At 37.8% G+C, this 25,395-nt stretch overlaps 1 protein-coding gene across 2 annotated transcripts in view; it reads right to left on the minus strand.

Moving 5' to 3' along the window:
* CRBN (cereblon) overlaps window positions 1-25,395 on the minus strand; it is a 29,092-nt gene that overhangs the window by 2,402 nt on the left and 1,295 nt on the right. The window contains exons 2-9 of one of the 2 annotated variants that reach the window (XM_049862040.1): window positions 20,940-21,049; window positions 20,188-20,390; window positions 19,259-19,408; window positions 14,569-14,728; window positions 3,742-3,804; window positions 2,377-2,461; window positions 1,628-1,743; window positions 1,071-1,135 (exon numbers count right to left, since the gene is read on the minus strand). In XM_049862040.1, coding sequence (XP_049717997.1) covers window positions 1,071-1,135; window positions 1,628-1,743; window positions 2,377-2,461; window positions 3,742-3,804; window positions 14,569-14,728; window positions 19,259-19,408; window positions 20,188-20,390; window positions 20,940-21,049 — 952 coding nt within the window. Of the gene's footprint in view, window positions 1-1,070; window positions 1,136-1,627; window positions 1,744-2,376; window positions 2,462-3,741; window positions 3,805-14,568; window positions 14,729-19,258; window positions 19,409-20,187; window positions 20,391-20,939; window positions 21,053-25,395 lie in introns of both variants that reach the window. The other variant, XM_049862039.1, reaches the window with a different exon arrangement.

Consider the following 25,395-nt stretch of genomic DNA (forward strand, 5'->3'; position numbering starts at 1 on the left):
ATGAGGACTAATGTGCACCATGGTATCCTCATTCGCCACATGTGAAGGCTGAACAATGAGTAAGGTAAGGAAGACCAAAGAATTTACACCTTTGAATTACGGTGTTGGCGAAGAATACTGAATATACCATGGACTGCAAGAAGAACGAAAAAACCTGTCTTGGAAGAATTACGGGCAGAATGCTTCTCAGAAGTGAGGATGGTAAGACTTTGTCTCATATACTTTGAACATGTCATTAGGAGGGACCAGTCCTGGGAGAAGCACATCATACTTGGTAAAGTAGAGGGTCAGCAAAAAAAAAAAAGGAAGACCCTCAATGAGATGGATTGACACAGTGGCTGCAACAATGGATGGCACAGGACCCGGACAGTGCTTTATTCTGTTGTATATAGCGTCTCTATGAGTCAGAATCGATTCGACGGCACCTAACAACAACCACCTTTTAGTTAGTTTTCGATAATTTTTTGTTTTTAACCTCCCTCATCATATATACTGGAAAACAGACAGATCTCAAGTTCATCTAACAGGGTCTCTGACAGTGTCGGTGCAATGCAGAGGTCTCGTGTGGCCATGCCTGGGCAGGCGATTACAGGTAGCAGTTTCTTTGCCTGCTTGATTTATAATTCTGATGAATTTGTCATAAAATGACTTTCAAACACTAGTATCACATAACCCACACATGTTCAGACGCATACTCTGTTTTATCTTTGGCCCTATGTGGTAAAACCGATAATGGTTGAGATACAATGTTTGAGGTATTCATTTTAGGTCCTTAATCACTAAAAAGATACTCTAATGTGTAAGATTCTCAACAAATACTGGGAGAAAAAAAGGTGGGAAACTTAATGCCTGGTTGTTTTATTTTACCACCCTTGTTACCTATGAGTAACCCTTCCTTACACAGCCATTGTTGCTCTGAGTACCCTGTCAGGAAGACTGCCTATCCAAAACTGAGCTAATTCCTCACTTTGCTGAGTATTACCACAGAAACTGAAAATACAATCTAATTCTGAAAAGGCAGCTGGAAAATGTATTCAGAAGTATACTAAAAATGTAATAACAGATCTTACCTGAATATTTCATTTTTGGTTGTTATTTCTGTTTCTTGGCATTGTTTACAGCAAAGGGAAGTACACTAAAAATTTAAGAGAAAATTATTCGTTTTATTATGTAATTACATAGCTCCTCAAGAAAGTTTTCTAGGGTATTTTATTGCACCCTCTCAATACCAAAATACTATATTTTCCTTTCAACCATTTTTTTAAAGATAGGGTAAGAAAAACCCTAAATCTGCCACATACTTATAAAACTAAATGATCACCTAGGATAAAGGAATAGTGACTATCTGATAACTAACCACAGATATACCATGTAGAAAGCTCATTAAGTTCAATCACATACAGGCATTAGATTAAGTATTCATATTTGAGGAAAGCAAAACAATCGAGTTTATCTGCGTGATCCCAAGTGAAATGTTTCAATTATCTTTTAAAATATTTTTAATGTAATCCCTGACAAATACACTGCTGGACCCTACAGCTCTCATGGTTGGACTACTGGTCCCAAGAATGCAGCCTAGGTCTCTAGATCGACTACACATGGATTTCAAAAACATAATTTTACTTACTTTATTCATAATGTCTAGTTCACAGCGAAGTCGTTGGATAGCACTACCAATTTTAAGGAGCTGAATTCTTAATACATCATCAATAGGAAGACAAGCAGCTACTCTGTAAGAAAAATCTTAAAGACATTGTGGGTTTTTCAGTTTTAAACTCATCGGATAACTTCCTTTTGAAATAAACCCTTACCTACAGGCTTCTCAAAGTACACATTGCATACAATTAAAAACAATACTAAAGTATACCAGCTATCAAGCATATACTCTTAAGAAAAACTCTTCCCAAACTTACTTTGTAAATGTGATCTTCTAAATATGAAATCAAATTCATGTTACAAAAAGTCATTTATCTGCTAAAAGATTCAAAAAGTAGCTAAACTGAACCTTGCAAGCAAACACGGAGACCTTATATAAATAGGTTAATCTTAGAACTGGGATCGCTTCATTTAAAGGCACCTTAAAGAACAGGCAAAGGGAGATCTTTACACCCAAATAGTATTTTTTGATGACAGCCTTTTTTTTGCAGTTTGAACTTTTTATGGAAACCTTGCCTAAAATTAGAATGCTCACAGATTATAAGAAACTTTGTTACATTTGAAAAATACTCATTTTTCAAATGCTGAGCTTTACAGAACTAATTAAAAAATATTCATTAGTTTTAAATAAAGAATTTGTTTCATTAAATAGAAAGCACATCAAATGATTCCTCTGAGCAAGATACTACAGAGCACAGGAAGGAAAGTGACTTTCAGTACCTATTGGGTTTGATGGAAGAGAATCATCTTTTAGATTTTCATCCCATTCACGCAGCTGTTTCTTGATTCTATCCATTAAGGTTTCCTTGTTTAAAATAAAAGCCATAGTAAGGTTCACAGACTTAAAAATCTACTGTCAGCTTTTCAACTGAATCAGAATCTACTCGACAGCAATGGGGTGTTTTGGTTTTGTCAGCTTTTCAACTCTTTAATAAAACTAATATGCTAATAGCAATTTAAGTCATCAGCATGTGGTAAAAACGTACCATCTGAATCCTAGTTTAAATGTGTCTATTTCCTTATGCAGAAACGAGGGAGCCCGGACACCTTCGCCAACACTGTATCTGCTTTCCAGGCTCTCTCACCCATAGTCTATCCCAGGGGCACGTGCTGCTCGCTCACTGCCTTGATAAGACACTCTGTTCCAAGCTCCTGCTTAGAACTGGCCCCTGTTCTCCCACTTTCAGTAAAGCCTTTTCTGACTCCGTCCAGAGAGATGTAGCTCCTATAAACTGCTCTAGCACTTGCTAGTCACACACCTTACCTGGCATCTATTTACTCCATGAGAGTGCTTATTATCTTTTCCCAGTGTCTGCAAAATACTCTTGGATGTTGTATACTTAAAACGGTTCAAAAGCAGCTGTAGGGCTGAGATAACTGCAGTTTCCTTTAGTGCCTACAGGTCATAAATACTCCAAACCTACTCTTAAAAAAGTTGCCTCAAACTCCAGATTTGTGGGCAAGGTAGTTCACTAAGAGCAATGACTGACATTTGTTAAATGCCTACTGTATGCCAAGTGCAGTATTATCCCACTTGACAGATACCTGGAGAATCAATTTGTCCCAAATTACAGAGTAAGTGATAGAATCAAATTTTCAACCTGGTCTTTGTGTCCAAAACCCAGATTTACTCCAGCACTCTGTCCCTTAGTGAGTTTGCAAGATGAAGCAATGCCTGGTATTCGAGGAGCAAAAAGGCTCATGGAATGCACCTAATAGTGACCAGGATATAGTTGTTACGCTTATTTAGGAAAAAAAGAAACAGTTATGCAGGATTAATTTTCTAAATGTCAAAGCACTATCCAACTCAACAGAATTTCAAATGAACTGCTTAATAAACCCAAGTCTCATAATATCTTGCCCTTAAGTTATAAGCCACTGGAAACTGTGGAAAAAATAAAAATTCTTTAGAGGCAACACCCAGCAGAATTTGATTTCTGCCCTTTCTACTTTATGAAATGTAGGTAATGCCATTAGTTCTGAATATAAAACACGACTGAGCATGAAAGCCTATGTTTTGTTCTAATGACCTTTAATCGTGACATGGCTACCCCAGACGCACAAAGTTTAAGGTTCGTTACTTACAGCGTCATATAAGGAATACAGCCAGTGAGGCCATGAAGTCAGATTTGCACAATGAAACTTTCTCTGAAAAAAAAAAAAAAAAAGTCACTTGAAAAGAACCCACAGGATGAAGATTCTTTTATGGTGGAAAACGCGACATTTTTAAAATACTTCAGGAAAAGATTTTATTTTAAAAAGAGAACATTTTGTAGATAATCCCACAATAGATGGTCATCTACTAAGCTGGATGGTCGTGACCTTGAAGAGTCACTAATCCTACTTCTACTTTGTACTTTTTGCATTTACATTAGTCATTACTTGTCTGGTATCTGCAGTGAAAACCTTAAAATACAGTCCAAACTCTTTCTGTGAAAACTGTAAATGAGCCTCCACTCAGCCACTATAGAGGCAAACATAAAAAGTGAGACGATTCCAAGAATAAAGTTATCATATACTTGAAACTTCATAATCAAGATCCCCATTTCATAAAACTCAGGGAAAACAGAAGCCCATTACGTATCTCTTCCAATTGTTTTATTTTGGGATCCAAACAGAAGCATGCTAAATCCATATAAAAATGTGCATTATACTTAAATTCTTGAAGAATTTCAATATTTGATGGGAAAAATTAAGGGTTAAGATGTCAGTCCTCGAAGTGTGTATCCAAAGCAGTAGTGAGACTGGAATTTAGAAACAGAACCCAAAGTTCATCTGGAAGGACAAATGTGCAAAAACAATCGAGAAATTTTGTAAAGAGAAGCCAGTGTGTTTCACAGGACACAGAAATATGACTGACAGGATGTACTGCCGCAGTACTGTTACTAGCAACAGCTTAGAAACGACGTAACATCCATCAACATTGAATTGTTACACACGTTTGCACTAGGGAATGTTATGTAACTGATCAAAGAAAAAGGCATACTGAACATACAGAACAAAAAATATTTTTCAAAAAACAAAAAAACCCTGTATATCTACAAATGTTTGTAATTTCATGGTAAATAAACTGTTAACGTGAACCAATTATTTTCTATTTTGAATTTTCTTGTTGAGACCATGTGTTTTCATTAAGGGAAGCATGCTGAATCACTGAGTGTGTCAGAATTTTTGGTAGTATGAATTTTTTCTTCTTGCCCCCTCCCACTAGCCTACCCTAAGTGTTTAGTGGTACATATGAAGTATCACTAATTATACCCCAGAGTCTTCACAAGGGTCTACTGGTACATATGTGTAACAAGTAAAATTTCAAAAATTTAGACAACTCATACAATTACCCTTGTGAAAACAGTAATTTGCGGCAAATTTCCCTTTCAAACAGCCATAAAGGCCCCCGCCTTACGGCAGCACGCACTATCGGTGGTGCAGCAGCTTCCCGATAAACCTTCCGCAGCAGAAAAAGTACTCGGTCCCTAGAGGTACCCATGAGCATGAAAGGGTTAACTGACATAGGGCAGGACATATGAACCTGGGAGGGAGAAGAAATCAGGTAGATCAAAAAGAAAGGAGCCCTGGTGGTGCAGTGGTTAAAGTGCTGGCTGTTAACTAAAAAGTCAGCAGTTCAAACCCACCAGCCGCTCTGTGGGAGAAAAGACCCAGCAATCTACTCTCTTAAAGATTACATCCTAGGAAAACTCTATGGGGCGATTCTACTCTGTCCTATAGGGTCACTATGAGAATCAACTCGATGGCAACAGATTATGGGTAGATCAAAAAGAACCTCAACAGACTGGAACAAGAAGGAAGATCGTACTTCTGCACCAGAAGGACCAAATGAACAGGTATGAAATGGAGAAACATGGCAATCTGGCACACGTAAAAAGGACTTGAGGGACTTCGGTGATGTAGACTTAGGTGTGCTGCAGAACTCCCCTCTCAATCCTATTCTAGTTATATTAGAAGTCTAGAATCCACAATAAGAGCCAATAATGCTACTCTCCCCCACGTGTCTGTCAGTTTGTCGTACTGTGGGGCTTGTGTGTTGCTGTGATGCTGGAAGCTATGCCACCGAAACGGAACTTTCAGAGTTAAGGGCCAAGGATGCTGAGGAGACTGTCTTGAGTACCCGTGAGGGCTGTTTGGTTTGGAGCCATCTCTCAAGGGAATGTGATAGTTGTTTTCAAATATTTTAGGAACTGCTACATGGAAGAGGACAGACTTGAGTGCAAACCAGTGGATTCTTTAAGTGAGAATGATTTTTGGCTCAGTATATTTATTTTTGAGGCTACCTAAAGATGGTCTGGGATGGCATCATGAAGTGATTTAAGCCTGAGGGGACAGACGATATGGTCCTTAAGGCACTCTCCAATAATTCTCCTTTACTGTCTACATCAGTAATAACGTAAGGATTTTTGCCACAGACCAACCACGTAAAAAATGCTAACAGCCTGTCAGGTAACTGAATATTCAGTAATAGCAACAGCACCATTAATACTGTGCCAAGTACCAAGTACTGCACATATCTTACCACCATCCTGTAAGGCTGGTAGTGCAAGCCTATTTTAAAGGTAGAGAAACAAGCACAGCAGGACAGCACAACTTGCCCAAGGTTACTCAGCTAACAGACGGGGGTTAAACAGGACCCGTGTGTAGGGAGTCTGACTCTAATCATCATTCGACAAATATTTTCCAAGTTCCTAGTATGTGTCAGGCATTATTTTTATGCATTTGTGGTATGCCAGTGAAGAAAACAGCAACAACGACAAAAAGACTAACATCACTGCCCTGTGGAGCTTACATTTTAGCAGAGAAAAGCTTACTTTCTAGAGGTACATATTCTTAAAACTACAAAATGATAAAGACCCAACGGAAAATTCTGGCTTGGCTGATTAACGTGCTCCCAATTCAATCATTAATATATACACATTAGGATGATCACTTTCATCGTGCAACAGCCTGTAATTTTTTGGTGCCCGTGTCCAAGAAAAAGAAATTGAAAAATTTTATTCATACATAAATAATGTTACTTCCAATTATAAAGAGAATAGAATATGGTGTGCTAGTATATTCAGAGCAATGGATTCTGTCAAGGTTGTTAACATTCACCCTGGTACCACCCATGCTTCGTGAATGTGAACAAGCTACAATCTCATGTGTCTTACTTTCTACTTTTTAAAACAAGAAGGCCTCTTAAGATATCTGAATCATCCTGACAGATTCCCAAAGTTCTATTAGCAAATGAATTACGCTTAATGTGCTTCTTCCTATTTGTGGTGCACTTTACATAGTCAAATATACACACTGTAGAGAGGTATACCTGAAAAGATTAGCTAGCTTTTACAGAGCAACTGCCAAAATTTAAGCCACTTCAACATCCTCAAATTTAAGAGTCCCATTATAGCTTTCTGGCACAACAGGAGAGGCTCTTATCTAATACCTGGGTAATACTGATGATAAGCCTTAGCAATTTATGGGCATTCTTCAGGTATATCAACATCATGATTTACTTCATAAAAGGATTACACTTCAAGAAAATTTTAGTACTAACCAAAAAGTTCAGGCACTTTGAAACTTTTCTCTGGTCTGGGAACAGGATTTACTACCAAAAGCAGGCACACAGGCCCTTAAAATGAATCTCTGTTACCTAGAAGTAATCTATCACATCCTCCCATTTTTAAGCCTCACAACTAAGGCCTGAGCTTTGTCTCCCAACAAAGAAGAACATTTAAAAAAAAAAGTGAAACTTCACTTAAATGGGTCTTTGAAGCACAATGACATTAGAAGAGTAATGTGGAGGCTACATATAACTGGCAAATCATTACCTTTGATTGCCCCTTATGTAGTGAGCAAAAGTAGTCTTTTACTGTGTTAAATCCCATTACATTGAGCCATGTATCATAAAAACAATTTATCTAAATAATTCAAATGCTAAAAAGGTTTTATTTCCTTTCTTCATTTACCAAATCCGTACTTGATGCTAAGAACTGGGATGGAAGGGTAAGCTCTTTCTTGCTCCTGAGGGGCTTGTAAGCTAATGGGGCACATCTAAATACATACGTAAGGTGTATGCCAGAGAAATCACTACTCTGTCCAAAATTTCAAGATTTTTCTTCTTTTTAAATATAAAAATAGACTATAAGTGTTGTTCTTGCTCTTACAGCTCCTACTGTTGTTCCAGAACAGGACAAAAATAGATTCTAAAGTTTATGTGGAAAAATTAATAAACAATAGTAGCCATGAAAGCTTTGGGGGAGAAAGGAGCCCTGGTGAAGTAGTGATTAAGCTCTCAGCTGCTAACTGAAAGGTTAGCAGTTTGCACCCACCACCAGCTGCTCTGCGGGAGGAAGATGTGGTAGTCCGCTTTTGTGAAGATGTACAGCCTTGGAAACCCATGGGGGCAGTTTTACTCTGTCCTATAGAGGCTCTGTGAATCAGAATCAACTCGATGCCACGGGAAGGGAATTACTAGCTGTATTTGCATCTACACAAATTATAAACTGTCAACAGTTAAACCAGTATGGTGGTGGTGCACAGACAGACTGACAGACCAACAGAGCAGAAAAAAGATAAAAACATATGAATTTGGTCTATTATAAGGGTGGCACCTCAAATCAGTAGGAGAAAATGACTTTTCAGGAAATGGGACAATGGTAGCCATCTGAAAAAAGAAAAGACTGAATTCATACTTTGTACCATGTACTAGGATAAAGTGCAAATGGCCCAAAGCTTTAAATGTAAAATTAAATCATAAGTAATATAAAAAGAAAACATGAAGGCAGTCCTTTGCATGAGGAAATAATTTCTAGCTATGACTTAGAATCCAGAAACATTAAAAAAAAAAAAAAAGACAAATCCAACTACATAAAAAGAAAATAAAACTTCTGCATGATAAAGTACACCAAAATCAAAGAGACAAATGACAAACTAGGGAAAATGTCTGCAACTCATTAATTACAGACAAAGGGATCAGCTCCCTAATATATGAAGAACTCCTAAAAATCGACAAGCCAATACAGACACTTCAAAGAAAAGGAAATACAAATTGCTCTTAAGCATAAAATGCTGATTTTCCTCATTCAGAGACATTAAAATTAAAGCTCCAAAAATATACTGTATCTCACTTATGAGATCAGCAAAAATCATGTTTGATATCACAACGTGAGGCCACATGGAACACTGATAATGGGAGTATCAATAGGTACAATCTCCTTTATCTGTCAAGATCACAAATGCATTTATCCTTTCACCGAACAACCCCACTTGTGGAAATTTACCATACAGTTTTACCTGTATGAAAGGTCATTTGTACACATTATTTAGTGCAGGTCTGCCGTCAATAGGGGCGGCTTTATGAATTACAGGGTATCCATACAACAGAATACTGTGCAGCTTTGAAAAGAACGAAGCAGTGCTCCATGAACTTATATGGGAGAACCTCCTTTAAGATACACCATTAAGGGAGAGAATAAGGTCCAAGACAGTATGTATTCTTTTGCATTAGAAAGAGGAAAAAAGTAAGACTATTTATCTGTATCTACATAAGCTCTGGAAGACTTAGAACTAACCCGTAAGCTCATGTGTGACAACTGCCCTGCCATTCTGAACAAGTGCTCAGTTCCTCTCTGCTCCATGATAAGCAGGAGCAACCATGGCTTTTAAGTTTTGCAGTGGCTAAAACGATGGCCATCAATCACTTTCTGTTTCCACATTTCTCTTTATATTTCACATTCAACTCTTTTCTGATTAACATGCAGGGGCTTTATAAATGAACAAGCAGGTCGTCCTGGCAAGTAGGCAGTGTAGTTAGAAACACTGAAGTCATTCTCTAAATAGGTTAAAAAAGTTTCCTCACTTCTTTCTGAGGGAATTCTTCTACAGTAAACCCAATGACTAGAAAAGGTCACTGTGACTAGAAAAGAAAGAAATAAAAATGAGTATTAAAGACCAAATCATGGAATGAAGATGGTCTCCAGGTGGAAGAGGGTTTTGGAGAGGGTTTGTGATTATAATGGCCCAACTAATCATTTGGGACATATGTTGAATCTTCCCTAATACCTCCTTGTCAGTACGGAAGATCACACATGAAAACTTCTGGAAGCTTAAATAATTTTATGCTCTTTGGGATGTTTAGTTTTCAATGGCAAGTTTTAAGAGGTGTATGTGCAGTTTCAAGGTTAAGTGAATACCTCTCAGGGAGACTACACACCTGGATCCTTTAAGTATCTTTTTTGCTGGTAAAGTGTGTGGTAGCCTGCTTAGCCCACATCAGCTTAGACTAAGTATCTCCTAACTCTGACCACCTTAATTACTTGTTAGACAGGAGGCAGTACACATGGTGGTCCTGCTTCAGATCACAATGGGATATGTTGAGCCAGAGGTGAGTAAACTCTATGGAGAGGAGTGAATCTGAGCCCCAGATCTGAAGTCAAGCAACTATTACATACATACTCCAGTCCCATGGCAAGTTACTGTCTAGCTAAAGATGCAGCAAGCCGAACCACTGAGACGGTTCCAGAGACCAACTGCATATGGAGTCTCCGCCTGTGGTACCTGCCACCTCCTTTCCCTGTGCTGGATTCCACTTGTTAATGCACACAGAATGGCTCTAAGTGGTCTCTCTGAAGTGAAACAGTCTATAGATCACCTGGGGCCCAAAATAGATCAGCTAGCAATTCTTCTTGGCCTAATGAACTAGATCCCACATTTCAGAACCTAAGAAATTATATTCAAAATTTAAACAAGGGAACCCTTTAGATATGTGATGTCTGAAAAATACATGTGATGAAGGGATTTATAGCTCCTAAAACATTTTATGCCTCTCTAATTCCTCAGCATCATTTTTTAATTCCTCAGCATCTTAGTACCTTATGTCTAGCCATTGGCAACCCTGAACATGAAAACAACCGAGGGCTAATTTTTGAAAGTCCACAATGACTGGAGAAATAAGAGAGTAGAGAAAGGTCAGAGGACCAGTCCCAGACAATATGTGCTTCCTCGGTCTTTGCAGGTCTGTCTTCTCTTGCTCTTGATGAGCCAGTGCCAATCCAGTTGAAAAGGGCAAATTCTGATTTCAATGTGAACAACCTGAGGTGCTCTACACACAGAATAGGAAAAATTTCATCAGTAATTCAAACAAAAATTAACTTTAAAAAAGCTGTCTTATTTGCTAAACCCGAGTTCAGGTTTAAGACTGCAAGACACTGGGGGCAGGACACAGAACTAATCAGTTAGGAATTAACTACAATCGCTTTCACCCTATGCTTACAACTTAGAATTTTTAGCCATCGGTCTTGGTGTGGAAAAACTGTAAATCAAAATACTTAATTTTCTTTTAATGCCTTTTGAAAATGAAACACAAGTACAATAACCCCCTATACACACAAACTTATAGTTAACATTAATTAGTACACCAAAGACAAGAAGAGGTCATTTTCATTTTCAGCTCATAAATTCCATACCCACTCCTTGGCCCACATCCTGACAGAGCTATCTTCAGCAGACTTATTTCAACAGGTGTATAAAATCTGCCTCTGCACTACTGTTCAAAGAAACAAGGGTGGAAGTGTATTTAGTGTCTGCCTCAGGTTTGACCAGAGAAGTACTGCACAGCTGTACAAAAGCTGCCTGCAAACTGAAGGCAGTTTCAATATTGTGAGACCATCTAAAATATTAGTTTCAAAGCTGTCTGGGAATTAACAGTCTAATTATAGCTTTCTTATTAGAATCTTTTTAGAAACACTAATTAAAACAGTACAGCATGTCACAGACAGGTCAGTTGAAATACAGACTTACAGGACCAAGAAGTCTACAGCCACTCAGAGTTATGAGCCTGATGCCCATCAAGTAACCACCTTGCACAAAGTTCTCTCTGAAAACTGGATGAATTCTACCATTGAAAATGTTCAAAGTGGTAGTACACTGATCAGTCTATGAGACCCCCTTATGAATAAAACCAGTTGCTGTCAAGTTGATTCTGATTTATGGCAACCCCGTGTGTGTCAGAGTAGAACAGTGAGTCATAGGGCTTTCTATCCCTGATTTTTCAGAAGTGTGTCACCAGGCCCCTCTTCCAAAGTGCCTGCCGTTGGGGGAACTTAAACCTCCAACCTTCCAGTTAGCAAGCAAGAGCATTAGCCATTTGTACCACCCAAGGACTCCATAGTAATTTACACAGGTTGGGATCCTACACTACTTTACACCAAAATTTAAAACCCTCACTACTCAACAAAGAGCAAGGGATGACCAATGCAGAATTTCTAAGGTTATAACGGAAATTGTCTTTATATATTTTTAATAGATAGACCTCAAAAAGCCAATTTATTCTAAATTAGAAACTAGTAAGCTTTTTCTTTTGGCCGAAATCATAAATATTAGCTATACTCAAAACTGATGCAGTTCACTAATGAGTAGAAACAGGCTTTATCAATTTTTTTTCTAAGAGAAAGAATGATCTAGCCAAAAGGATGTAAGAATTAGAGACAAAACAAGCAATACTTTTAAAGAGCACCTAATCTCAAGCCAACTTCTGTGATCCAATGCAAAGTATTTACAATGAAATGTGCAAAGGTCTGGAATTAAAAAGCCAAAATGGAAGAACATGGTTGGCATTTCTCAAGCTGAAAGAACTGAAGAGAAAATTCAAGCCTCGAGCTGCAATAGTGAAGGATTCTATGGGCAAAAAACTGAACGATAAAGGGAGCATCAGAAGATGATGAAAGGAGCAGGCAGTCACTGTACCAAAAACAACTGGTCCGTGTTCAACCATTTCAGGAGGTAATATACAATCAAGAACCAATGGTACTGAAGTAAGAAGTCCCAGCTGCACTGAAGCGGGCGTTGGTGTAAAACACAGCTTCAGGAAATGACATAATACCAACTGAGATGTTTCAACAAACAGATGCAATGCTGGAAGCGCTCACTCATTTCTGGCCAAGAAATGTGGAAGACAGCTACCTGGCCAACTGACTAGAAGAGATACATATCTGTGCCCATTCCAAAGAAAGCTCATCAAATGGAATGTGGAAATTATAAAAAAATATTATTAATATCACATGTAAATAATTTTTTACTGATAAGTAAAAAATGGCTACAGCCACACATCAACAGGGAACTGCCAAAAGTTCAAGCTGGATTCAGAAGAGGATGTGGAACAAGAGATATCACTGCTGATGTCAATGGATCTTGGCTGAATGCAGGGAATACCAGAAAGAAGTTCACCTGTGTTTTATTGACTAAGTAAAGGCATTTGACTGTGTGGATCATAACGAATTATGGATAACACTGTAAAAAACAGGAATTCCAGAACACTTAACTGTGCTCATGAGGAACATAGACCTGTAGTATATAGACCAAGGGGCAACTTTTTGAACTGAACAAGGGGTTACACCACAGTGTAAAGTCAAGAAAGGTGTGCGTCAGGGTTGTATCCTTTCACCATACTTATTTAATCTGTATGCTGAGCAAATGACCCAAGAAGTTGGACTATATGAAGAACACAGCATCAGGATTGGAGGAAGACTCAGTAACAATCTGCAGATAACACAACCTTGCTTGCTGAAAGTGCAGAGACTTGAAGAACTTACTGATGAAGATCAGAGACTACAGCCTTCAGTACGGATTACACCTCAACATAAAAACAAAAAATCCTCACTAGATCAGTAAGCAACGTCATGATAAATGGAGAAAACACTGAAATCAAGAATTTCATTCTACTTAGATCAGAATGGTAGCCCTGGTAGCAAAGTGGTTAACAGCTCAGCTGCTAACCACAAGGTCAGCACTCTAAATACACCAGCTGCACCCTATGGGGCAATTCCACTCTGTCCTGTAGGGTCGCTATGAGCGGGAACTGACTTGACGGCAATGGGTTTGGATTGGTTAGATCAATGATCAATGCCCATGGAGGCAGTAGTCAAGACATCAAATGATGTATTGCATTGGGCAAATCTGCTGCAAAAGACCTCTTTTAAGTGTTAAAAAGCGAAGATGTCACTTTGAGGACTAAGGTGTAGCTAACCCAAGCCAGGGTCTTTTCAATCGTCTCATATGCATATGAAAGCTGGACAATGAAAAATGAAGACCTAAAACGATGAATTAACACATTCAAATTGTGATGTCGAAGAATACTGAATATACCGCGGATTGCCAGAACAAACAAAACCGTGTTAGAGGAAGTACATCCATAGTGCTCCTTAGAAGCGAGGACGGTGAGATTTTGTCTTGCTTAAATTGGACATGTCATCAGGAGGGACCAATCACTAGAAAAGTACATCATGGTTGGTAAAGTACAGGGCTACTGAAAATGAGTGAAGCCATCCACGAGAATGGATTGACACTGTTGCTGCAAAAATGGGCTCAAACATACCAAAGACTGTAAGGATGGTGCAGAACTAGGCAATGTTTTGTTCTGTCATACATAAGGTTGCCATGAGTTGGGGCTAACTCAATGGCAACTAATAACAACAACAAAATTTGAAGCCAATCTCTGGAAGTCAACAGCATTTTACAAAAAATATAACTGAAAAGGTTTTCTCTCGGAAGTCTGGAAGAGATTAAACATACTCTACGACTACCCTGTGCTTCTTGAGGCTTCTCCTCTCCCTCTTTAAGGTAACGTGCTTATGGCTCTAGAACCAAAAATCTGATCTAAAAAGAGATTTTTGTGGAATTAAAAAAATCTCAAGCAACTAAATACATACTTGATAAACATAACATCAAAAACATCTTTCAGTTGCATGATATGTTATTACATTTACAAACTGCTGTTATAAAGTTTTTAGAAGCTCCAGCTATGATCAACTTCAGCTACAGTATTGCCACAGAAAGTGTCTGGGGATGAATCATGACAGCTGTTTCTGTTTCATTCTTCAAACATTCTCCTCTTTGAAGATTCATAAAAAATTAGTTTCTCACCTTCTGGTATTTCTGCCACCATTTACATGAATACTGGTCTTCCCATGAGACAGGTTTTGAAGGAAATATCTGGCACTTATTGAGTGACTCTAACTGAACTGCAGACATGGTTGAAGGCAACACACATTCAGGAAGAATTTGCACTTTAGCTTGCTGAATTCTAAAATAAAGAGAATCAAGCATGGTGTTCATTTTTAGGATATACTAACTCAGATTATAAGTTTCTAAACAATGAGGATAATTTTAAAAACTAAGATTTTCAAAGTTATCTTTTTTAAACATACTCATCAAATGCTGGTGTTAGATATAGGAACTTTTTAGAAAACACTACTTTATAAATCATACCAAAGATAACCTAAGGTACCGAGTTTTAATCTCACTAAAACAGAAAAGGGAGATTTTTACATTTTAGATGAATACATAGGCTGTATAAATAAAACAAAGTTTTTTAAAAAATCATCATACAACCAACTACTGCTTAAATTGATACTTCTGAATTAACTGGTAAATTCTTAGACACCCCACCACTCCCATCTCCCCGACTCCTTACCCTGACTCTTACACCCATCCCGTCTCATAAGTCATCCAACTTGAGAGCAGATAGAGATCAGGAAGAGGAAATCAAGATTCCATTCACATGGATGAGTTAAAATGAGATTAGAAAGAGTATTATATGTAGCCTTTATTTCAGTGTGCATTCTCTTCTCATCTTCAAGTCACTGAATATGCTAAGAACTCGAAATACGCATAGTATTTTGTTTTTACTTTAAAGTTATCTCAACTAAATGCTATTTGAGAATATTGCAATTGCAAGCACCTTGTCATGAACTAAGGCCAACAAGTAGATTGTACCTATGAGCTATCTTCTTGAGGCATTATGCCTCCCAGAGAGTAGGTTTTGAAATGTAGAAGGTATCAGTATGTTCAAACTAGAACAAGGCTGCCAGATTGACAGTCGAATATATCAAAAGTCTCTGCTTCATTATTCAATATATTTAAGGCTTCTACGGTAGTCCTTCGCAGCAACCACTGTCATGATCTACAAAGGTATGAATGAAATTCTGGTATTTCTACTAAACAGTTCAGTGTGTCTGAAAACATCTAGGTTTAATTTAATGATATTAGACTCACTCCACTAACTGCATTTCTTTCTTGGCAAGCTTCTTAAAAACACTTAGAAAATTTGTGTCTACATGACTTCGGAAAATGCTGAAAAAAAAAATTCAACTATGTTCAGATGTTCTTGTATTACTAGGGCTCATTAAATACAAACGAAACCTCAATTTTCCTCACCTGATGCATGAGCACAAATACTTGCTAATCATATTCCTAAAGCAAAGTATATACTATCCTACAGAAAATTTTAAAAACCTGATTCTTCTTCAAGGTTATCAGTAACCAAATATAATTTATGTTTTACCCAACTACAAGATTTTATTTTACAACGATAAAAACATTCATGTTAAAGGTATTGGGATGAAGACTGAGAATTGAGCCATCCGCTTACAGACCATTTGGGTTCTTAGTCTGCAGTACAGGCTGTCTGAACTGCCTTGCAGGATTAAGCAGTACTCTGTCACCTCTGTTCAACACGCCCAGTGGCTGTGGCACACAAGCAGAGCTGGTTTTCACCCAGCAGCTGAGTTTTGTTCTTAACATAAGCTGGTTTTGTTTCCTCCCAACCTGCCTGTGGCAGTTGTTATTTTGATTATGTTTACATAATCTATATAAATATTATGAAAACCAATGAACTCTGTGTACAAAAATAAAATTGCTTCAATGAACATTAAGTTGAACCATTAAAAAATGCAGTCAAATTAGGTTCAGACAGCTTTATTAGGAAAAAATTGCAAAAATCTAAAAAAAAAGTTCTGTACTTAAACTGTTTTGTGATTATCTTTAGAATCTCTTTAAAGAAAAACTTTGAACGTAAACTATACATGGATGATGTGCGAGGAAAGTGGTTTATGTGAGAAAGACCCAATTCAAACTCTTGAACATGCAGATCCAATTCAAAGACAAGACCTTGTCTTGCCATCAAATGAGAACTGAGTGAATGTACATTTATATGTTTTAAGTTAAAATAAAATGTTTAAGGGATATATGCATAAATTTTTATTATTTTGGCTTTAATTAACTTTTCTGACTATCAACTACTGGTGTCAATTATGACAGTTAAGAAGAAGTCTCTTGTAATTCCAAATAGGGTATTAATCCCCTCCTCCTCTGTACGTGCTAAGAAAAAAATCCAAAACCAAACCCACTGCCGTCGAGTCAATTCTGACTCATAGCGACCCTAGAGGACAGAGTAAAACTGCCCCGTAGAGTTTCCAAAGAGTGCCTGGTAGATTTGAACTGCTGACCTTTTGGTTAGCAGCCATAGCACTTAACCACTAAGCACTTAACCACTATGCCACCAGGGTAAGAAGTACTCAGAAATTCCTGAAGAGTCCTACAATGACTCAGTGATACCCTTCTATTTTTTAATTTCAAAAAAATCATAATTTCCATGTGTTCAGAAGATGCCAAAGAAACATTCTTAGCCCAGGTAAAGTTAGAAAGTACCATTATATTGTTTACAAATGGAGGGTCATTTATGTTGAAAACAAATCTATTATCTAGTATTGCTTTACTAGAGAAAAGGAAAAGGAAGCTGGCTTGAGTTCCAAACGAGCTATGTAAGAATTGTGGGACAGCGGAAAGAGCATTAGATCAGGAGTCAGGGCACCTAGAATCAACTCACTCTGCTGTGTACTGGTTGTATGACATTAGGCAAATTATTTAACCTCTCTAGTATTTGGTTTCCTTGTTTGGAAGAAGAGGAGACTGCACTAAATTATCTCCAAGGTTTCTTCATCTGACCAATTCTAGTGAAGGCAGTGGAAGGCAGTGGTTAGGAGAGTGGTAGTGGCAGCCAGAGAAATCTCATTTCAGGGAAGACTTTTAAATTAAGACAGACTCACCTTTGTGAGAGGTCTTAACAGTGGATCTATGGAATACTAGAAAGAACATGCCCTTTCCAAGTCTTTTTCCAGGCCTACCAGTTTGATGATAATCTTTCACTAGAGTCAAACGTTGTGTATTCCTTGACCTGTTTTCAGAGTTAACGGTCTACTGCCATCTTGTGTTCAAAATAGTTTTTCCACAACAAAAAGTTATTGATGTCAAGACAGTCTGAGAAATACACTTTTCCACAAGTCAATTTTCCTTTATGGTTTCTGTAAAGTAGTATTCACAAATAGTCAAAATTTGATAAGCATGAAGATAGGAAGTACTTGAAATATAGAACTGTTAGCAAAACCCACAGTAGCAAAAGAGATTGCTAATATCACAATGCAGAGCCCTTAGGAGGCCATTCTTTCATGTAACATTATTGTCCTAAATGCAGTCACAAATAAGTCTCAGTCATTGTTATCTACTGAGGGAAACAGACAAACGTCAACCCTATAATGACAGTAGAACGTCCAAAGTCCTGTGAGAGATTAGCACGAATATTCTGGGGGAGTACCAGGAAGGAAGGACTAAGACCCCAAGAGCACTGGCAACCCCACCCCACACTGCCCTATGATCTCTCTAGTCCCCAAAGGCTGCCTGATCCAAGTATATTTTCATTAATTCAATAATATTTATGTGTCCACTATGTGAACAAAACAGGCAATAGTTCTTGCCCACATGCAATTCCCATTCTATTTTGTAAAACTAAAACAAGTAAATAAAAAAATTTGAATTTCCATCTGGTAAGAAGATACTACAAAAAAAAAAAATTTTTTTTTTTTTTTTAAGAAGATATTATCTGTGCAACAAAGGTCTAATGAGGTTTCCAACTCTGGCTATAGATCAGAGACCAATTCACTAGGACTGGGGTGGAACCCAAGAATCTCTAGCTTTACAAGATTCATAGGTGATTTTTATGTGCCAGACTTGGGAACCACTGCCTTCAGAGATAACGTGCAACCATAAAGAAATTTGCTTTGATTTTTTTTAGAATACAAAGGTGACCTAGACTTTTTTTTTTTTTAAAGGGGAAAAAAAAGAGTTAAGTATTCCTTGAATTTGTGAAAAACCCTAACCATGACGGCCATGCCAAAATGAATTACTGCTACCACAGTCTACTCAGAGACTCTCTAAACCTTACATGGTACAGAAACAAAAGAATTTATTGAGCACTTATCATGTAAATGGCATGTATGGGTGATATACACACTGGGGAAGAAAATATAAATGCTGCAGCTGGCAGCTTAACCAACACGACTGCTAAACATCACAGGAATGCTGCAAACAACAGCTGACTGGTGAGCCAGCAGAACTCACAAGCCGCCCAGCCTCCTCACTCCCTACACTCTGAGAGATGCCATTCTCCAAATGACACTTCACTTTGGGTTCACATTACTAATTTTAAACGTGGCTGGGCATTAGAATCACCTGGAAATGATTTTAAAAGAGCTCTGCAGCCTCACTTGAGAGTACATCACTCTCTGGAGGTGGGAGATGAGGTTGGAACTCAAGCTTCTATAGTTTAACAACTCCCAGGTGATTTTGATGCATGGCAAGGTTGGAAACTACTGGGCAATACACCTTCAAAGCGAAAGAGAAACACTATTAAAAGTTAACAAACTGCGAAAGGTGAAAAAGAAAACCATTTCTATATATAAGATGTTCATACAGCTTTAAGATACAAGGTATTTCTTACCCATCTGACTGTGTTCTTAGCTCAAGGACTTTGAACCTTTGTCTTCCAATCGCTTTCACTTTCACTATCTCAATTCCAAAATCCTGTTCTTCTCGATAGGCATATATCTCTGCTGTTGTTCCAAATTGTGCTTCCCTTTCTTGTACATTACTTCAAAGGTAAATTTTAAAAAGAAAAACTTTTGAAAATTTGACTTTAAAATATGCAAGTTGGCAAAAAGCAATACACATGGGAAAAAATTTACAGCAATCAGCCCTCACTGCAAAGCTCTTATCATTTTACCTATTTTTAAATCACACAGGGGATTATATATACAGTGAGCACTTTAGAAAAATAATAGATTTCTCATCACGGAAAATGATCTAGGACTGAAAGGGATTCAAACCCTGACTTCCCTACCCAAACATTCTTTCACTTGTTAGACCATCTTTTCTGGTGGTTAGAGCAGCACTGCACTGGGTGGGAACGTCCTGTAATTCCCTACCTCTACAATTGATTTCCTCCATTTGCCATGTGATATTTGAAGCACAGTTTCAATTTACTACTGGTCAGTAATTGTACAATTCATGAATTTTAAGAAACAGAACAAGCCATTCTTTTGGAAAATTAATCCTTTATGTTAAAAAGTAAAAGCTCTCTTTCTCTTTAAATATAGTTCCTGAAAATAAGATTCTAGAAAGATTAACATTAAATATTAGTGATTAAAACAATTTCAAATACCAGGAGGTTCAATTGTTTGTGATGGTAAATGTCTGATTTAGATGCTAATGAAAGTAACAAGATCTCCATACCGCACTTTCAGACTTTTAATCAACAATATCCTGTGCTAACCTCCTGTACAGAGTAACTGTGGGCTCTGGCTTCAACACTGACCTCTGGTGTGACATATGTGAGAGGGACTATGTTAAGCAAATTCACTAAAATCTTACCTGTATGCAAGAACTGCAAAGGTTCTATCTTTCTGAATTAAATTCCGCACCATACTGACTTCTTGGGGACGAAAAAGCTGAAGAGGTAATGTCTGCCCAGGAATCAAGATCATCATCACCTGCGGCAGCACCGGAATCACCTGACAGCTGTCGTCATCATGCAAAGTTCTGCCGTGAAATTCTTCCATATCAGCGCCCAGGTACTGTTTAAGAACACACATATGTACAATGTCATTAGAGATATTAATAAAAATATAAGCTCAACAGACTAAAGAGCAAATCAGATGAAAAGACGATAAATGGAGGGTGCAAACATTTATTTAAGTCATAAACTTGGTGCATAAACACCCCAGAAAAATATTTAATTTTGAGCCTTAGAAGAATTTCCAACGTTTTGTGAAGAATCTCTCACAAACACACAAATTCAAGAGCACTTTTTAAGTATGACTTTATTTATCACAAATGCCAAGTATAAAATGTCAATGTTAGTACCTGCTAGTAACAGAAAATAATACTTTAGTAGATCAATTACTAGTAAAAACATAAGCATAGCAACAATTTCTTAAAGGATAATACATGGTACTACTACCTATAATAGCGTTTTTTTTACTACCTATAAATGTCCTCGTCCACAATTTTTGGTGTGAGGTAATAGCCAGTAACGCTAAAATCAGTCATGCTTTTGTAGGATCTTTTATCTGTAGTTAAATGTATCACAACTCTTACATTCCTTGTGTTACTAAATTACATACAGTATGTGATGTTGGCAGACTGGTGTCAAAATTGATGATGTTTGGTTTTTTAGCTTCTTTGCTCTCCTGGTCTTCAACTTCCATCTCAACTTCATCTTCTTCCTCACTCTCTGCTGTTAAAGTAGAATATATTATAAGAGAAAAAAAAACAGATGCATGAAACTGTCAAAGCTATGTTCTCTTTCAAACACACAGTTCATTCGTGAGGATTCCAGGCCTGGAGAAGAGGGGTTCTTCTAAATATCACACACATGTGGTGATCGCTAAGGCCTTGTGAAGTGGCAGCCAGAAGGCTATGTCACTAACCACTTTTTTTTTTTTTAATTTTAGAATAGCTTTAGGTTTCAGAAAAGTTATATAGTACAGAGAGTTCCTGTATACCCCACATCCACTTTTGTCTCAGTTAACATCTTACACCGCTATGGTATGTTTGTCACAACTAAGGAACCACCATCAATACATTACTACAAACTAACTCCATATTTTACTTGGATTTCCTTAGTTTTTACCTAATGTCCTTTTCCTGTTCCAGGATCCGATCAATCCAGGATACCACATTACATTTGGTTGTCATATCTCCTTAGCCTCCTCTGGGCTGGGAAAGTTTCTCAAACCTTCCTTGTTTTTGACGACCTTGACAGTTCTGAATATTACTGGTTAGGTATTTTTTGAGTATCCCTCAACTGGAATTTGCTTGATGTTTTTCCTCATGATTAATTTGTTTTTGGGGAGAAGACCACAGAGGTAAAGAGCCATTCTCATCAAATCGGATCAAAGGTGCAGACCATCAACATGACTCATCCCTGCCAATGTTAACCCTGATCTCCTGGCTGAGGTGGTGTTTGTCAGCAAATCACTAAGCGCAGCCCACACTTAAGGGGTGAGGAGTTAAGCTTCACGTCCTTAAGAAGAGCTTATCTACATAAATTACTTGAAATTCTTCTCTACTGGAGATTTGTTTCTCCTTCCTTGCCCCTAACTAACTACTTTTGATACCTTAGACAACTCAGTCACCCTGATTAAACCTCAGTTTCCTCATCTGAAAAATCACAGGTTTGAACAAAACAATCTCTAAGCTTCTTTCAAACTTTAACTTTAAGAGAGGGAAGGAAGGAAGGAAGGAAGAAATAAGATAGACCAGTTAATACTGAAAAAAAGATATCATCATAACCTTGCAGGAAGAATTATGGAGCATTGCTCCAGTGACATTACTTCCCTGGCTGTCACTACACTATTTAAAAATGATATGTTTGTAATCATTTTCATACAAATTTTGCTGTGCAATTTTAAATTTAAAAAGTTGGCATGATACATAAAAAAAATATTTTTAAAGAAACCTCTTAGAAGGCTTTCTCCACATTTTTTAAATTACGAAAACTAAGCTGGTCTGCTTTAAAAATCAGACATTACTAGAAAGGATGATGAAGCAAAATTGTTACGCTATCAATTGAAATTAGAAAAAGCTATGCTACAGGTGCTATAAAGTGGAAGTCCGCTCTTGTCATGCCAGCTGTGGGTAAATTTCCTAGCCTATACCAGTAGTTCTCAACTGGGGGCGATTTTACCTTCCAGGGAACACTTGCCAATGTCTGGAGACAGTTTTGGTTATCGTAACAGGGGGGATCCTATTGGCATCTAATGAGTAGAGACCAGGAGTGCTGGTAAGCATCCTACAAATGCTTAAGACAACCCCCACAACGAAGAATTATCTGAGCCAGTATGTCAATAGTGCCGAGGTTAAGAAACCCTGACCTAGACTATACTTACTGAATCTCATTCCCAACTTCATGTTTCATGCATTTTTTTCCCAATTTTATTTTGTTGTTGTTGTTGTTGTTGAGAATATACACAGCAAAACATACACCAACAGTTTCTACATGTATTATTTAGAGACATTGATTACATTTGAGTTGTGCAACCATTCTCACCCTCCTTTTCGGAGTTGTTCTTCCCTCATTAACATAAACTCACGGCCCCCTAAGGTTTCTATTGAATCCTTGGAATTCCTGTTGTCAGTTTGATCTCAAATAGATAGTTCTTAAAAGAGCGTAATGCTCTAGGCAGACCTTTCTTTTACTAGCTAAGCTAAACTACTGTTTGGTTTTAATAAGACTTTTGGGGATATTTTTGGTTTAAGGTTTAAAAATTATCTCAGGGCAGTAGTTTCAGGGGTTCCTCCATCCTCCATGGCTCCAGAAAGTCTAGAATCCATGATAATTTGAAATTCTGTTCTGCATTTTCCCCGCTTTGATCAGGATTCTTCTATAGAATGTTTCATATTTTTAAATGCCCCAAATAAATGTCTAAATAAAGTGCCATTACAAAACAGTCATTTTTCCTTTGTGCATATCATTATTTAAATCAAAGCACCTCTAGCTAGGTTCCTGATAGAAAACAGAAATTTTTTTCAATGTGGTAACTGCCTTGGACTTCCTATTCATTCTTAAGAATTCTTGGGTATAAGCTTTGTTGAGAAGAACATAAACACTTGTATTCAAATGGTCAACAGTCTAACACTTCATGCATTTTTTTTCCTGAGAACATAGAAGTGTTCACTTGATTAGCAGTTCCTACCAAAAGATAAAAAAATATAAAGTGATAAGAAAACTATTCTGACCCTAAGTCCCTGTCTTTACAACTCTAACAGCATGACTTTCACTCCACAGGGAGAGAAACTCCCTTTATTGCTCTACTGCTCTTTAACAGGAAGTTTAAAAGATCAACTATTACCTTGAAGGCTAGAATTCATATTTTTAAAAATTATATTTTAACTATTCTGACTTTTCATTGGAAAGGTTTTCTAGTCTTTAAATGATTTCCTTATCTATAGCAGCCTTCCTCCTAAAAAAATATGGCTAAAACTCACTTCCTCCTGCTCAGCAATATTTATCTATTAATGTTTTGTTTGACCAGGATAGATTCTTTGAATCTTAAATGTTAAGCTATTTCCATAGCACTTAAGAAGGTTACTCTTCAAAAAAGGAAAAAAAAAAAAAAAAAGACACACTAAATGGGTTTATGGACAATCCTATGTTTCTCTACAAATAAAACTCATATGCAATCTGGAAAAACATTATTATTACATCACCACCTTTCGGCTCTCTCACGTCTGATTCTTCCCCTCCAATAAAATACACGCTGACTTTTCAGAGCTACCAGGGTAAAGTCTGATGACTCATCTCGTGCAGGAGCACCAAGTGAATGCCAATAGAACATCAGTGGCTTCTCCTAGTGTCCATCTTCCCTGAAACACTGGGTTCGGAACTGATGTCTCCGAAAAAACAGTTCAGCTCTTCAGCTGAAGCTGACACACTTCTGTTTATGTCAACTCAGCTATGTTGACTTCAGGAACAACCACTGACTCTGACTGTGGTCTATTTTTATAGAAAACATACCTCCTATATGATGAGCATGCATTCAGTCTCTTTTTCCTCCAACCCCTGCTACTTCCAGTGAGCAAATTAATCCTTAAAGCATAGCTTTCTTTAGGCAACTGCCTGAAACCTGCAATTACTTCTTGACAACCCACAGAAAAAATTCCAAACCCCACTGGCAAGAGATGCAAGCTTCCCAATAACTGAGACCCAACCTCTCTCCAATAAATCCTCCCTCTTCCGTTTTATTTTTCACAACGCTATACTAACCATTCACTCAGCAATCGGCTGAAACATAGCAAGGAATATACCATGAACTGCCAAAAGAATGAATAAATCTGTCTTAGAAGTACAGTCAAAATACTCCTTAGAAGCGAGGATTGCGAGACTTTGTCTCACGTTGGACATGTTATCAGGAGTGACCAGTCCCTAGAGAAGGACATCACAGTTAGTCAGCAAAAAAGGGGAAGAAAACCCTCAACGAGATGGATTGACACAGTGGCTCCAACAGTGGGCCAGGATATAACAAGGACGTTGAGGATGGCGCAGGACCGGGCAGCGTTTGTGTTGTGTGCAGGGTCAAATTGGAACTGACTTGATGGCAACTAACAACAGTAATAATAAGCATATAGGTTCCTGTCGGAATTGACTCGACTGCAGTTGGTTTGGCTTTGGGGTTTTTTGGGTGGCACAAGTGGTCAAGTGCTTGACTACTAGCCGAAAAGTTAGTGGTTCGAACCCACCCACAGGATGCACATAAGACAGGCCTGGTGATCTGCTTCCAAAAGGTTACAGCCTTGAAAACAGGGCTTGGAACCGGTTTTTGGAAACTTTGCTGAGAGTTTCCATTTCTCACAAGTTCCCAGGCGATGCTAATGTTGCTGGTTAGGGACCAATTCTGAGAACCACTAGTAGAGTCTCAAAATTTATTAAATGTAAGAATCACCTGGGGATCTTGTTAAAATGTAGATTCTGATTCAGTATACCTGGAGTGGAGATGCAAAATTCTCAGCAGGGGTTCGAACCGATTCTGGTTCGAACCCCTGCTTGAAAAACCCTAAGGAGCACAGTTCTACTCTGCA

The sequence above is a fragment of the Elephas maximus genome, chromosome 20 (assembly GCF_024166365.1).
Source record: "Elephas maximus indicus isolate mEleMax1 chromosome 20, mEleMax1 primary haplotype, whole genome shotgun sequence".
Lineage (NCBI taxonomy): Eukaryota > Metazoa > Chordata > Mammalia > Proboscidea > Elephantidae > Elephas > Elephas maximus.